This window comes from Primulina huaijiensis, chromosome 3, assembly GCF_012295235.1.
Source record: "Primulina huaijiensis isolate GDHJ02 chromosome 3, ASM1229523v2, whole genome shotgun sequence".
Lineage (NCBI taxonomy): Eukaryota > Viridiplantae > Streptophyta > Magnoliopsida > Lamiales > Gesneriaceae > Primulina > Primulina huaijiensis.
The window spans coordinates 20,261,459-20,276,457 of NC_133308.1; the positions used below are offsets into that span (position 1 = coordinate 20,261,459).

The following is a 14,999-nucleotide window of genomic DNA, read 5'->3' on the forward strand; positions in this document are numbered from 1 at the left end:
CGCAACTGTTTTCTCAGTTAAACTGATTGTCATCGACTAACGAGATACTAAGTATCAGTTTGTTATTAAACTGAACTCAACTTACGAAAAACGAACATAATCTGTGAGTGTTTATTCAACCCCCCTTCTAAACACGTTTCACTTCTTAACCGATCCTTTCAGTTTTTAACCTCTTTTTTTTAATTACTAATTAACTATTAACTTGGCTTAGGCCTATTAAGCCAATAAATTAAGCCCATCAGTCTTAATTAGGATTTAATAAAATATCAACAAGGTTTTTTTTAAATAAATTTGTGAATTTATTAGCTAGGTTGCCAAAAAGCTCGCATTTTTATTGAAAAACCCACACCTATAAAATTTACGTCCCGATTTTATGCATGATGATAATAAAAATCATAATTAACATATAAGCATGTATGTCACATAATCAATTAGCAATTAGAATCAGTTAATTACTCATTTTCCATTATTCCCTAGATTTGCATGCAGTTGGATTACGTCGTCTTAATTTTGGACCTTACAACAATAATCCAGTCATCTCAAATTTTTGGCAACTACATGAAATCATCTGTGTGCTAGGATTAAATGTCACCCTCCATTCTCCTTCTTTATCAATTCGCCCGGCAACATATTCAAATAATGGTTGAGTTTCATTTTTATATTTTATGTAAGCAGCTGCGAACAAAACAAACTCCACTTGAAATAGATGAAAGATAGTGAGAGTATAAATTTCAGAAAGTTGACGTAACATAGGAGAACTCTCTAGCTCTAATCTCGGTAATTTTTGGCGTTTCTCAAATTCACATCTTAGCTCATTATACCGCTTTTCCTCCAAGACCCGTTCGAAGTTTTTAAAAAATTGCATTATATCTAAGTCGGGTTTCATACAACTCTTGATATCAGAATTGACACTTTCATTGAGTTGTGTGCTCCTCATACCAAGTGTGAAAGCCTTGTTCATGTAACAAGCTGCCCATTTCTCCTTTATATTGTAAGTGGATTGCAGCCATGTGTTTTCTTGAATATTATATTGTACTAGTAGAACACTCCAAGTCTCCTCGAATTCGGGTCTCATCATCAATGCCATACATGCATCTCTTAAAATCAGTTAAGAAATGAGAACCATCTTTCATCAAGTTTCCCAAGTGTTTGACGCCATTTTGCATCAAATGCCCCATGTGCACAATCCATGAAATACCTCAGGCATCACCTCCTGTAAGGCCTTTGTCGTAGCTTGATCCTGATCAGTAAAGATAGTGAGAGGCTTTTTTTGCTTGTGTGCCTCTAAAAAAGTTTCAAACAACCATTTAAATGATGATGCAGTCTCATCATACAAAAGTGTTGCACCAAAAATCACCGCTCCTCTATGATGATTGAAACCTGAGAAGATAGCAAGTGTTCGGTATGCACGGTTCGTACAATACGTAGTATCTAGTGACACAACATCACCAAAATACTCATAGTCGATTAGCATTCTCGCATCAGTCCAAAAAACATTAGTTATTTGTTCTTCCACATCCATCTGACTAGCATGGTAAAATGATGGATTTTTAGATAATTTTTGTTGAAAATATCGCATCAGACAACCAACTTCCCCATATACCATACTTCTTTGTCTTTTGGATCGAATATAATTTTTAGCATCCAACATTGTATAACCAAGACCATCTATTCCCCCTGCATGCTTACTCATCAACTGAAAATTTGATTTTTTTTTAAGCCCAACATCCTCTACCAAATCAATCTCATAAGCTTGAACTTCTGTAATTTTACGTTGGAAAGACAACATATGAACTGTTTTTTGAAGATGAAGTGGGTGATTATACTCTTCGATAAACTCATTAACTTTATATTAACTATCCACAAATGTGACGCCCATTCTTACTTTACAATTTGTTCGAGTCTCAAGCCGAGGATTGAGTGTCGATGAATCTCTTTTGTCTTTTTTACGAACACCCTCCTTGCAACAAACATATTTATACGAAGTTATAAATCCGGTGTTCTTGTTCTTGTTAAAATAATGCTTCCTAACTTCAAATCCAGTTTTCCCACCATATTCAACCCAAAACTTCCAAGACTCGTCTAGACTATCAAATTCCATATAAATCTTAGGCTTGAATTCGATATTCGAACTAGAATCCATCAAGAATCTGAAAGTATCAATAAAATTTTTGGCTTGTTTCAGTCTCAGTTTTCAATGACGGTGACAAAAAATGCAATAAGTTTCTCTGTTACATATTAAATGCAACAAATTAATAATAAAACAATATTTTTCTCAACTAATATCCAAGAGCAATAAGCCAAAATGCAATAAGTCAAGTACGTCAATTTTAACCAGTGTCAATCAAAATTCTAAAGCAGGCGAGTTGTGTCATGTACAAGAGAACGATAAAATAGCCTAATTGTCTTGTTGATCTGCATGAAGTATTTTGTATTGCTCCATATTCACTCTACTAGATGCAAAATTCTGTAAAATTCATACAAAATTCATATTCAAATGATATGCTTATTAGTGATAAATATAAAATATAAGATCCTTACTAAAAAAAATTTAATTTTAGATTAGTTTATAACAGTAATTTTTTTCTAATATTTTACTAACTATTAAAAATACATCACGACCAANAAAACAAAGTCACAAGCAAGAAAGCCAAAAAAAATTTATCATCCTTACCAAGAATTGTTGAATATCATGAGCTAAAACATAATCTTACATGGTTATACATGCATACATATATACACACACATATATATACAAATTATATATATCACACACAAATCTCCTACAACGATGATATTTAAAGGTAGCATCGGTAACCGCAAGCAATACACACAATTAATAAGAGTTTCATATCAATAGCACCATAAAAATACAAACAAACAAAATCAAATAAAAAATTCGATAGCCAAACAATTAGACATTTAAAGGAACAAGAAAATCGTACCTTGTATGATATAGTATTTCCTGTAAAAATAATAATAATAATAAAATTGAGTGAGAGAAAAAAAAACGAGAAAAAGAATAAAATGGACAAAAGAAGATGAGATGAAATAGCCGAGAAAAAAAACTTTTGTTTATATTATTTCATATAAAACTGTGTGAATAATGTTTGTGGAAGAGGGAAAAAAATGGAGGAAAATGGTGGGAAAGCAAAAGAGAAAAAGAGAGGGAAAAAAGTGGAAAAAAAAAAGAGAAGAATTAAAAAAAATTAAAAAAATACCATTGTATGCACAACATCATATGATGTGCTTATATCACTGTAGGTGATCTGGGTCCGTTTAACTGGTGAAGAGTCGACCTTGCACCCAAGCCGTGTGAAGTCTTGTTTTGGAGCAAGTCGTGTTTTTTTTTTTGTTTGTCGATAACTTGCATTTTATTTCATTGGTATGTTGGTGGATTGTAAATCTTCATATTGGTTGTATTGTTTACGGTTGGAGGGTAGAAAGGAACATAAGCTACACTGTTTCTAATTGAGATTTGTTTATATCTTACAATTTTTTAAAAACTTTCACATTGAGATTTGTTTATATATTACTTTTTTGTGTAAAATTTTAAGCAGTGTGGAACCCGAATGCCTGTTTTCGAACAATAATTCAAATACTTGACAATAGAGATGCTTAACATCCCGTTAAGCTAGGAACCATGTCCGGTAAGAATGAACCGCACCCAAGAACCGTCTCCGATCCATTTCCCAATTGATTGAACTGGTTCAATAAATTTGAACCGGTTTCAGAACAAGATCTGGTTCGTTACCGGATTCGGTCCGGAACAAAAATTTCAACGGCTGCAAAAAAAAATAAAAAATAAATGAATAAATAAAAAATGGCCTTGAGCAACGGTTTCATTTAAAAAAAGAAAAAGTTGTTGGGCCAGATGTATTATTTGTATTCAGTGGTAATTAATTGCCAGCGGCTACTGAATACATTAAATTAATTTCAATTTAGCCCTCAATTTGGAGCCAAATTACAATCACATATTTTTTCTACCCCAAAAAGCAACTATAAATACGAGATCATTTTTAAACATTTACACACAATATTTTTATTTCAATTCTATATTTTTTTACAATCAATTCTCTCTTTGCTATGATTTGTCAACATATATTCAATAAATTTTGTTATAATATTATCTACATTCATTATTCTATTTATTAATTTTTACTTACTATTTCAGAATTTACTCATATAAATAATTAGAATTTCAATGACGTCATCTTCAAACCATGATGGTCGTAACATCTCCGACTTTGGTGAAATCGAGCATGGCCACGAGGAGAAAGAAGCCATGGAACTGCCCAACAAAGATGTAAGGATATCATTGTCCGCCCGAGCAAGCAACACGATGCAACCATTCTGCAAAGAACCGACCCAACCATAAAACGGGTAGTGGTTCCGGTGTTACCGGCACTTTTAAAAAACATTTAGTCAATGTACATAAACTTGACCGTGATACTTTTACAATCATTTGGTGGGGAACCAACCCAACAATAAATTAATCTTTCAAATGGTAGAACTTTCACAATTATAAAAGAAATTTCTTTAAAATTCATCATTAAACGAAATGTTGTCAACCTTTTATAATAGTTGAACAAGAAGGCTTTGTTGAATTAACTAGTACAATTCAACTTGATTTTCACAATATTTTTAGTCACACATTTAATAAATATTATTTTGATATATATAAGGAATATAAAGAAACACTAAAATCACATCTTTCAAATATTTCTTATAGAATTAGTTTGACAATTGATATTTGGATTAATTTGAAATATAAATCTTATCTTGTTGTTACGTGTCATTGGATTTATGAAACTTTGACTATACAAAAAAAAAATTTAATCCTAGATTATTTAGAATCGTCGCACAACACATACACTATAACTAAATATGTTTTAAATATTACAAAGATTTATGACATACAAAATAAAATAATGTCGATCACATTAGATAATACGATTGTCAATACTCTTGGGATTATATATCTTAAATATTCATTAAAATCGATTTTAAATGGTAATTTGCTTCATGTTAGATGTACACGTCATATTATCAACTTATGTGTTAAATGTGCATGTGATGAACATATGTCTATGTAATCGAAAAATTCAAAGTATGTGGGAAATTAATACATAAAAGAAAACATGGACGTGATTGGAAAACACTAGTAGAATCAACGAGATTAAATTTAAAAAATTTCCTCCTCCTATTGAAACTAGATGAAATTCTTTATATCACTTCATATTTTGTTACGATTTCAAGACTTAGTTACTTCATATTACAATAATATTGTGGTAGCATATTTAATGTTGACTGACGATGATTGAAAAATTGTTAATAACTATGTTCCTTTGTTAGAAAAATTTAAAGAAACAATCGAAAAATTTTCTGGCATTAATTACTCTATTTCAACCATGTTTCTACCTTTGCTTTTCAAAATGTTTTATAAATTTATTGAATATCGTGATGATGTTATACATGATCTTGTTTCAATATGGAAAATAAAATTTTAAAATATTGGGAGAATATCCCAATTACATATGGCTTAGCAACATTACTTAATACTATTCAAAGTCAAGGTGAATTAGACATGTTTTTTTGAATATTATACTAAATTTATTCGGGAGATTTTTGACGATCAAAAGAAGTCAATTATGCATTTTCTTCAAGAATTTTTTGATTTGTATGCTAGTGAATAATGTGAATCGAGTGCGCAGCCGGAGGAGAGACCGACAAAGAAAAACAAAAGTAGAGCATTCAAGTTCTTTCAAAGTTTGAAACTACGAAAGTTCAAAGAAAAATCAATAACACAACAAATTACAATGAGATCCAAATTTATCCAAGCCAATATATTGTTACTATAGAGAATTTCGATGTTCTTGATTAGTGGAAAGTAAATCATTTACGTTATCCAGTGTTAGCGGTAATTTCAAGAGATGTCTTAGCCGTTCAAGGTTCAAGTGTTGCTTCTGAATCAACATTTCTAATATGTGGAAGAATCATTTGTGAAAAAACAACTAATTTAAAACGACAAACACTTAGCATACTAACATGCCTAAAAAATTGGTTTGCAGCTAAAAAAAACTACAATATGTTGGAGCGATCGACTAATTTCAAAGATCATCTTCATACAAAGATCCGTAGTATTCAAAATATATTTTAATAAATCGTGATGAATTTTAGCTGTTCAATTGTAAAAATCAATGTTTAAGTTCGAAACTCGAACCGGTTCTGTAACCGATCGACTCGGAACCGGAATGGGAACTTGGGAGCCGTTAAGCATGCCTACATGACGAGTGTCATGGCTTTGTAAGCTTTCTTCTCATAATATTTCTTTTTTATGATATAGACCATGCTTGGTTTTTGGATCTTTAACACATATATCGGGCTCACACGAAAAATAAGGGAAATTCATATAATTCAATAATGCTGGGTACATTTTGAGACAATTAATTCCATGTAATATATAATATCTCCGTATTTTGATAAATATGGATATTAAAATGATGAATCTAATAATAAGCGTCATTGTGCCACATATAAAACCGATCTTTTTTTTGTGCTAAAAATAAATAAATTCCTGCTTTTTTTAGTAAAAAATTATCTATGTTCACAATATCTTTAAGAACATCTTTATCTGTCTACTATATACTAAACCACCACTTCTGGTTTTAACACACAAAATATCTTATTTGAAAAACAGATATCTAAAAAATCTATAATCTATTAGTGATAAATCTTAGAACTCAGAAAATAGCAAAATTAAGATTATTTAGTTAATATTATTTTGCCACTGTTTCAAATTTATTTTATAACGACCAAATACATCATTTATTGGCCTGCGGGATCTACGTATAATGTGTGTGAGAGCGAATAATTGTAGTAAAAAAAACTCACACTTCCCAATAAATTTTTTTGAAGAGTATTTAAGTTGCATTTGAAGAAACCTACATGAAGATTTTAAACAACTCTAAATAACTTTAGCTATGAGCTTCTCGAAACAACACTTTTCAAGAGTGAGTTTTAAAAGAGAAGGAGAACGAACATATGTAGTAAATATAAGTGGAAGGCTCCCAAACCGAGCAAGACCAATGTGACGGCCAATACTCTCAATCTGCTATGCTACTTTTTTTTTAAAATTAAAAGTTAGAAAGACTTAAAATCCCTACAAATGAGTCAAATACACCAGATTTTTATCAAAAGATTGTAAAATATTAAATTTTTTTTTAATTTAACACAGATTTACGTTTTTTTAGGATTTCATGCTTTTTCAATATTTCATAAGAATGATGTATGTTTATTTGTATGATCTCGAAGATCTGGAGCTTGTCCCTCTTTTCTTTTATGATTTTGTGCTTTTTTTCTTGTTTAACAAAAACTCTCAATAAGCCAGTTGTTGAATAACCCAAACATATAATATCCATAATATCAACATGAAATATTTTAATGAACCAACAATATTTAAGTAACTTTTCTCTGGACAATTCTCCCCAAATTCCAACAGGAAAATACTTCTCAAAAAATAAACTGTATTATGAGGTATCCACAGATGTGAGTTCTTCCCTTACATAAAACATCGGGAAAATAAAAAAATAAAAAAGGATGATTTTACTAGCGTTTTATGTCAAAGGGAGATGAGTAAGATAAGAACTAAACCAAAAGAAATATTCACAAATAAAATTTTTCACCTTTCAAGAAGCAGGCATAGACGTCGAGAGAACGAGATAAGCCAAGTATTGCAGACCATCCTGCATTTTCCCCACAGCCGTGCTATGATCAGCACGGAGATGTTCGGTATATGCACTGGCCTTCTGCTGAATAGAGTTCTTGGGAACAACTTCTTGTGAATCAGCAGTGGTGCTTTTAATAGCTGCTAAATATGCTTCTGCTACATCTGATATGCCTGAGTAAAGAAGTTCATATGAAGATTAGAGTGTTTTCTGGTTACGAGAGCTGCGGACAAATGATTTTTTGTAATGCTATAGCACGACAAGAAGAATTGTCAGGACATTACATGGATGGATGCTGTACTACACAATGAAACATGAAATCTAGGATAAAATTTACCCGTAACAAAACTGTTAGAAACTGCTTCCATATTTCCTGTCATGGATTCTGTCCTCGTTCGGATTATCTTGGCTCTTTCAACAGAATCTTCAGGCCAATCAATCTTCACCATTTCCTCACTAATCTCTTGATCTTGCACTTTGTTTGCATTAGATATAATAGACTTCCCAAGCATCAGCAATCGAGTTACAGCAAAACAGCACATCTCAGAAAGTCTCTGAGACGAAAAGTAAAAGGTTTTGCATCAATCACACTTGACATGTTTAAAAAATCAAAGAACTTGCTGACTAATTCAACTCCTCTACATACATGAACACCCTCTGAATGAAGAGAATCAAGTCTCCCAGAAGTTCTTTGAATTGTGTCATTTGGAGCCAGTCCAGCCAAAGCACTTGCAAAACTGCAATAGATTATAAAATACAGAAGCAGTTTCAATAACATAGATTGTGATCCTGTTCACAAGATTCTGAAACAAGGTATGCAGGATGAATATAAGAGCCAGGGAAAAGGACAGACAGAAGTAAAGGAAAGATGTCAATTTTACACTATAATATGCCAAACTTTTATTTACAGTCGTTGGAATAAACCCAGTTCAGTAACACTATGAGAACTTGCATCGTGAAAAAAGATTGCAAGAAAACCCAGAGGCAAAGGGATAATATAGATGAAAATGAAATCTTTGTGGTTTGACTAAATTAAAGTCATCACATACAAATCATAGTGGCTCACAAGATTTTATTCTCCACAACAAAACAACCAAATTTATTAGGTTATTGTAGAGGACTTAGCACCTGCCACAAATAAAATATTAGGAGAATAATAGAAACTAAAAAGAAAAATCAAGGAAAATTTACCCTGCAGCTAATTCAGCAGCCTTGCACACACTGGATTCGTGTAAATTCTTCAGTTCGTCAATACTGTCATTATTTCCATCCTCTATTTTCTTCCCTTTTTCAAATTCATTATGGTTTCCATCAAGTCCAACACCCAGGTCAAATATGTGCTGGATGTCTTTAAGCTTTCCATCATAATTAGATTTTTGTTCCGACGACAGCTTACTCTTTCTTCGGTTATATAATAGTGCATAATGATTGGATAATGCTTCTAACTCCTGCAAAGCAACAAGCTTAAAAGTTACAAACAAGCAATTAGAGCATGAATTGATTTAACAGTTCCAAATTATGTACCTCCAATTGCTCTGGACCTCCATAAATATAAAAGCATCTGTCAAAGGTAACTTCTTCAAACAGTTGATCTTCGTCTATCCTTCCCTCAGACAGTTTGGTATTTTTATCCAGTTCAATCCCAGTTTCTGAAATGATAAGATCCATGGCTTCTTTTCCAACTAGCTCAAGCACTTGCATTCCCTTTTCAGTCAAAACTTTTCCAGTCTAAATGAAATAAAAAAGACAGGAAATTGGTTAGAATTCTGGAAAAATAAAAAAGAACAGAGAATCTGGTGCAAACCTCCAACAGAGAAGGCGCCACACTGCCAGTTGGCCCAGCAACTCCACCATGTTGAATTGACTCAGAAAAGTTGGAAGCCGAATTTTCGATCCTAGAAAAGTAGACAATGAAATTTATTGATTATCTGTGAGTACAACCTAAGTGATGCCATTTTACCCAATAACTCTACTTTTACAAAATCATAAACTGGCTTGTGAGATTACTTTTTAAAGTTTTAGTATAATGATAACAGCAGCTATAAATTAGAGCAAAATGAACTAATAAAACAGTAACTTTCGTGATTGAAAAGAATTATAAAGCATTCAAAAGGATCAGTGAAACCACAAAGTTGGAATGCATGCATGCATGATAACTAAAACAGCTACCTAAAGTGGGGAAAAACCTTTGTCAACAAAAGAACAACCTTATCAAAAAATAACAATCATAAAAGTTATTGTTTTGGCTGTTTGTCGCATAAAACATGATATGTGTCTCACTACACCTGCAAGCTTCATCACGTAAGACCAATTACAGTTTTCAATTTGCATCATATGCATATCCATCAAATATTAAAAAAGCACTGCAACCATACAGAGATCACAGTCATTTCTACACGGGATTTCACTCCGGAACTAAGACTATTGATAATATTATTTACATATATTGCTTGTGTGTTTTGAAACAACATAACCGGCCAAAACAAATGTGCATAGAGAGAAGTGAAACATGATACATCCTTCAGCTTGAAATCTGAATGCAGTAACTTTTAAACCACCAAGCTTCTCAAGATTACATGACCCTCTAGCTCGCAAACTCAGTTGATCATTATAAAACACTACAGTTTATTTGTTTTTCAAGTTTTGTATAGTAACTATTAAATGTGTATTTATATTCCAAATTTGGAAACTGTTCTGACATACTTTTGAACTAAATTGGCTCCTCCTTTCCATGCTGTTCCTAGAGCTTGCCAAGCTCCTGATGTAAGAGATTCCACTGAAGTATCAAGTGCCTTCAAGCCCTGCATTGGCATTATCATATTTATGTATGAATTGGAAAATGAAATGAGATAAGGACATGGAACCTGAGAATATATAATTGATAGTGTATCTGTCACGTGGGTTTGATATGGATTGTGTAATGCGTTAGTTTGTATAAGGATCATTAATTTCCAGCATGTAAATTTTCTTTTTTGATTTTCTTCCAAGACGACTATTATAAATATCGAAGTGACAATCGAAAAGAGAGAATACCGCGATCTCTTCAAACTTTTTTTAAAGAATTCTGATAGATAGATTTTTGCATACCATAATCATCCTAAATATATACTGTATTATTAAATTTGAGACCCGTATACTAACAAAATTTGGTGCCAGTCATTCATTTTATTCAATGCCAAATTTACTCTTATTTGATTTAACATTCATTATTCAAGAAAAAAATCTATAATCGTAAATTTATCAGCACATTATTATTACAAAACACCAAAATCATATAAAAATAATTCAGGAAAAATTCTATCACCGTAAATTTATCAATAGACTATTATCATAAAAAACCTAAATCATATAAAAATAATCTACATAATTTTTTCTTTTAATTAATTTTAAAACTTTTTACAAAATATTTTTTTGCGTATGCGTGCCAGGGATAATAGTATACAAATAGTTTTCATAACCAACTACTGATGAAATAACTTTCTAATCCTATCCATATAAACTGTCTAAACTTAATCCATGTCTATATCAGATATTTCTTCGAATACTAATTGCAATACACAAGGAAATAAATTAATTATAATCCAAGGTCCTAATTCTTGTGCTTGAAACGGTAAAAAGTTTTTAGACATGCTCCTTTGGATGTTGGATCTGGGCTAAGCACGTACTCTTGTTCATCACAATTTCATGAAGCAAAAGTAATTTAGAATCACGGATAAATGTCAAAAGAAAGAGGCGGAAGCGAGATGGAAAGAGACAAGTAGGTGTTGAAGTGAAGATAATTTAATAAAATTTCTCACATTTATTTCACATGACATACCTGGCTAAGGAAAGTTTCTTCACTGGCTTTCTCTAGTTTATCCAAGGCAATTTTGCCCCGCTGGTCCACCTCCTCATCATTTTCATCTACAACCAAGGATGATTCTGTACCATACTCGTTTGACGGTTTAGATTCTTCAGCCATAGTATCAGTAATGCTCTGTGCTGCTGTCCTAGCGGCCTCGACAGCCTGTATTAGAGTTACCGTACCAACTAAAACATGTAGCAAAATTATCCACCACATAAATTCACAGATTTGATCCAGGTAATAGAAAACCCAGCATGTTCTACAAATTATGTCTCTGAATTCATAACTGAGAGAAATAGCCCAAGAAAATAATCAGACAATGTGATGCCATTTCAGTGATCCAAATAAGCATTACTAATGATCACGGTCAGGAAATTCATTAATTATGAATTTACTAAATCAAGCCGACATTTTCATAAAAGTTGAACAAACTAACACTCAAGGCAGTATGTTTCTTCCATTTTCTCTTCACTCTCGCGAATGGATAAAGAAGCCATCATAATGCCAGCAAAAAAATTAAACGAAAATCATAAAAGAAAAACTAAACTGGTTGCAGTAATCACTAGGCATCTTGCCACATTTATTGCTGCGAATTGAAGCTAAAAAAAGAATAACCCAGAAACAATATATTTAGAAAAAACCATCACCACCAAATACATTACCAAACCACCTAAAGCTTCGGCTACAGATTAAACTCCTTCACTTCAAACTTCTAATTTTACAAACCAAAGCAACCTAATTACTCAGTTAATAATGCAAATAAAGATGTGTAAGACCGAATAACCGCGGTACATTTCATGCACATGATTCGTTAACAAGAAAGGAGACGTACATTTCGAGAGATCTCTCCGGCGACAACAGTAGCGGCTTTCTGAAGATCCGAGATATAAGAAAACGTAGAAAACCCCCAACCGCCCCATCCTCCGCCGCCGCCAGCAGGTTTGGACTGTAAGTCGGCGGCAGTGTCTTCAACTTCGGGCTTTATTTCCGCCTCGGAAGGCTTCGCCGAATTGTCCGCCATCGTTGGTAACTCGATTTTCTGGAAAATGATTCGAGTTTTACGCAATAAGATCCGATCTGATCCTGACTACTAGGGTTTCCAATTTCTTAGATATTATAAATGCCTTCCAGTCGTATAAGCTGTTCATGACGTGTTCTTGAAGTCAAATAGTCAATGAAGCGCACTGAACGGCGCCGTTTTGTTCAACCAGTTACACGACGTCGTCTTGTTTGCAAATGAGATCGAACAACATCTAATATCACTAAACAATTCATTTTCCAACTTGTGCTTTTCATACTTCCATTTATTATACTTAAAACACACTTGTTTTGAGATATAGATGATCATGTACACATAGTTAATGTCAGACTTACTGCATGATATTTGATGCAATATAACAATTTTTATTGGCATGTTGGGATAATCCCAAAACCAAATAAGATAATTCGTCAATTTTGAAACATTTCTTGGTCATTGGAAATAATTTTTTTTTGGTGAAAACGGCCAACAAGTAAAAGAAATGCACAAGACGAAGTGGGCTAATCTTTGTAAACCCGAATGTGACAGTGAATTAGGATTTAGAAACATACATGTTTTTAACAAAGCATTCTTGGCTAAGTAGGTATAGCGCTCTGTTCAATCGTCAAATTCTTTAATGATCAGACTCCTTAAAGGCAAATATTTCAAACACAAAGATATCACGGATGCTAAGATAGGATCATAGGATACAAACCCGTCTGAAGTTTGGTGTTCGCTAATTTGGGAAATATATATCTTATTAGGAAAGGGTTGTGTTGGAGAGTTGGCAATGGGCACAAGATTATGGCTCATAGGGAAGCATGGATTCCGAGTATTCCTACGTTCAAAAGCAGTTTCTGCATGATACCAGACAACAACATGTGTGTGGCCAGATACATTTTGAGTACAAGGGCTTGGGATGAGCAAGCAGTGCGGCAGTCTTACTCTTACATTCCTTGGGAAGTCGAAGCCATCTTGGAAATTCCTTTGAATCGACAAGGTAGTGAGGCTAAAAGATATCGGCAGGGAAATATTGATGGCAATTACTCAGTTAAAGCTGAATACATTCCGAAGATGAACAACGAAGCTCCCCCACCATTTGGGTCGACGCAGTCCTTGTACTCTTGATGGAAATTAATTTGGAACCTCCGGATTCCGCCAAAGTTCACATTTTCTTGTGGCACGTTTCTTGATATTTTATTCATTCTTGAATGAATTTAATGTCATATCATGTTCCAACAAATGACATTTGTGCGATGTTCAAGATCTATTATGTCTATAAATACTCAAATAGGATGTAGCTTTGATCGATAAAAAAAATGATGGAATTTTAAAATATTATTTCAAGTTTCTATCTATTTCAAATTTCCAATGTTATGTGAAGCAACGTGTTAATCTTTATTATTTTTACAGTTCTTTATAATATCATCATTTATTATAAACACTAGTTTTTTACGCATGTGTTGCGTTCTTATATATTATATTTTCTAATTAATTTTGATTTATATCAAAATATGGGTAGTATCGTAATTATAAAATTAATGAGGAGTCATACTGAAATTTTTTTTATAAATTTTTGTTAATATATAGTCAGTCACAAAAGTGCAAAAGACGTATATCAATTTTAGAAAGACAACATTTCCATAAATAAATATTTATCAAAGGGAAGAGATGAAAAAAATGGAAAGAAGTGGTGACATCAATGTACCAACGAAGGCACACGACCTCTACACTACAAATGTGGGTGTTCATTCCGAGCGAACCTAATTGAAAACCCGGTTAACCGAACAGAAATTCACAAAAAATCATAACTTAAAACTGAATCGAATAGTGCTCTTCGATTCGGTTAAAAAAACAAAATATTTCGTTTTCCGGTTTGGTTTAACTGAATTTCTATTTATTTTAATTATTTAATTAATTTATATTTATTTATTAATAAAAATAAATAACAAAAATGATTTTAAAACTAAAAAAAATGATTTTAAGAAATAAAAAAAATCGATTTTCAGTTTGGTTTAACAAACCGAGCTAAAAACCAAACCGAAAATTGGAAAAACTGAAAATTAATTAATAGTTCAGTTTTCAGTTCAAACAAAATTTCGGTTTTGGTTTTGGTTTTGGTTCTGGTTCGGACGGGTAAACAAACCGTGAACATTCCTAAATATGAGTGGTCACACCAACGTAACAACAAATACACAAAACCTTAATATAGTAGTAGTTCTAAAACTTAATGACATGTGATATTGCAATTTTGAAAATTAAAATTTTCATAAATAAATAGTCACCAAAAGACAAGAGATAAATATCAATTTTATAATTTTTTGTAAATAAATAGTTGTCGAAGTGACTTTCATATTGAAAAAATAGTGACATATGATATTTATATATATATTTTTAAAATAAAGTGGTA

The 14,999-nt window shown here is 32.3% G+C and overlaps 1 protein-coding gene across 1 annotated transcript; it reads right to left on the bottom strand.

Annotated features, from left to right (window-relative positions):
* Positions 1-7,490: 7,490 nt before the first annotated feature.
* On the bottom strand, positions 7,491-12,706 carry LOC140973625 (uncharacterized). The gene is made up of 9 exons (XM_073436582.1): positions 12,404-12,706; positions 11,545-11,733; positions 10,431-10,528; positions 9,532-9,622; positions 9,252-9,455; positions 8,919-9,175; positions 8,374-8,464; positions 8,065-8,281; positions 7,491-7,900 (listed from the first exon to the last, which is right to left on the bottom strand). Exons 1-9 carry the CDS (start codon positions 12,590-12,592, stop codon positions 7,689-7,691), a joined length of 1,548 nt encoding a protein of 515 aa, XP_073292683.1. The 5' UTR covers positions 12,593-12,706; the 3' UTR covers positions 7,491-7,688.
* Between the last annotated feature and the right edge of the window lie 2,293 nt (positions 12,707-14,999).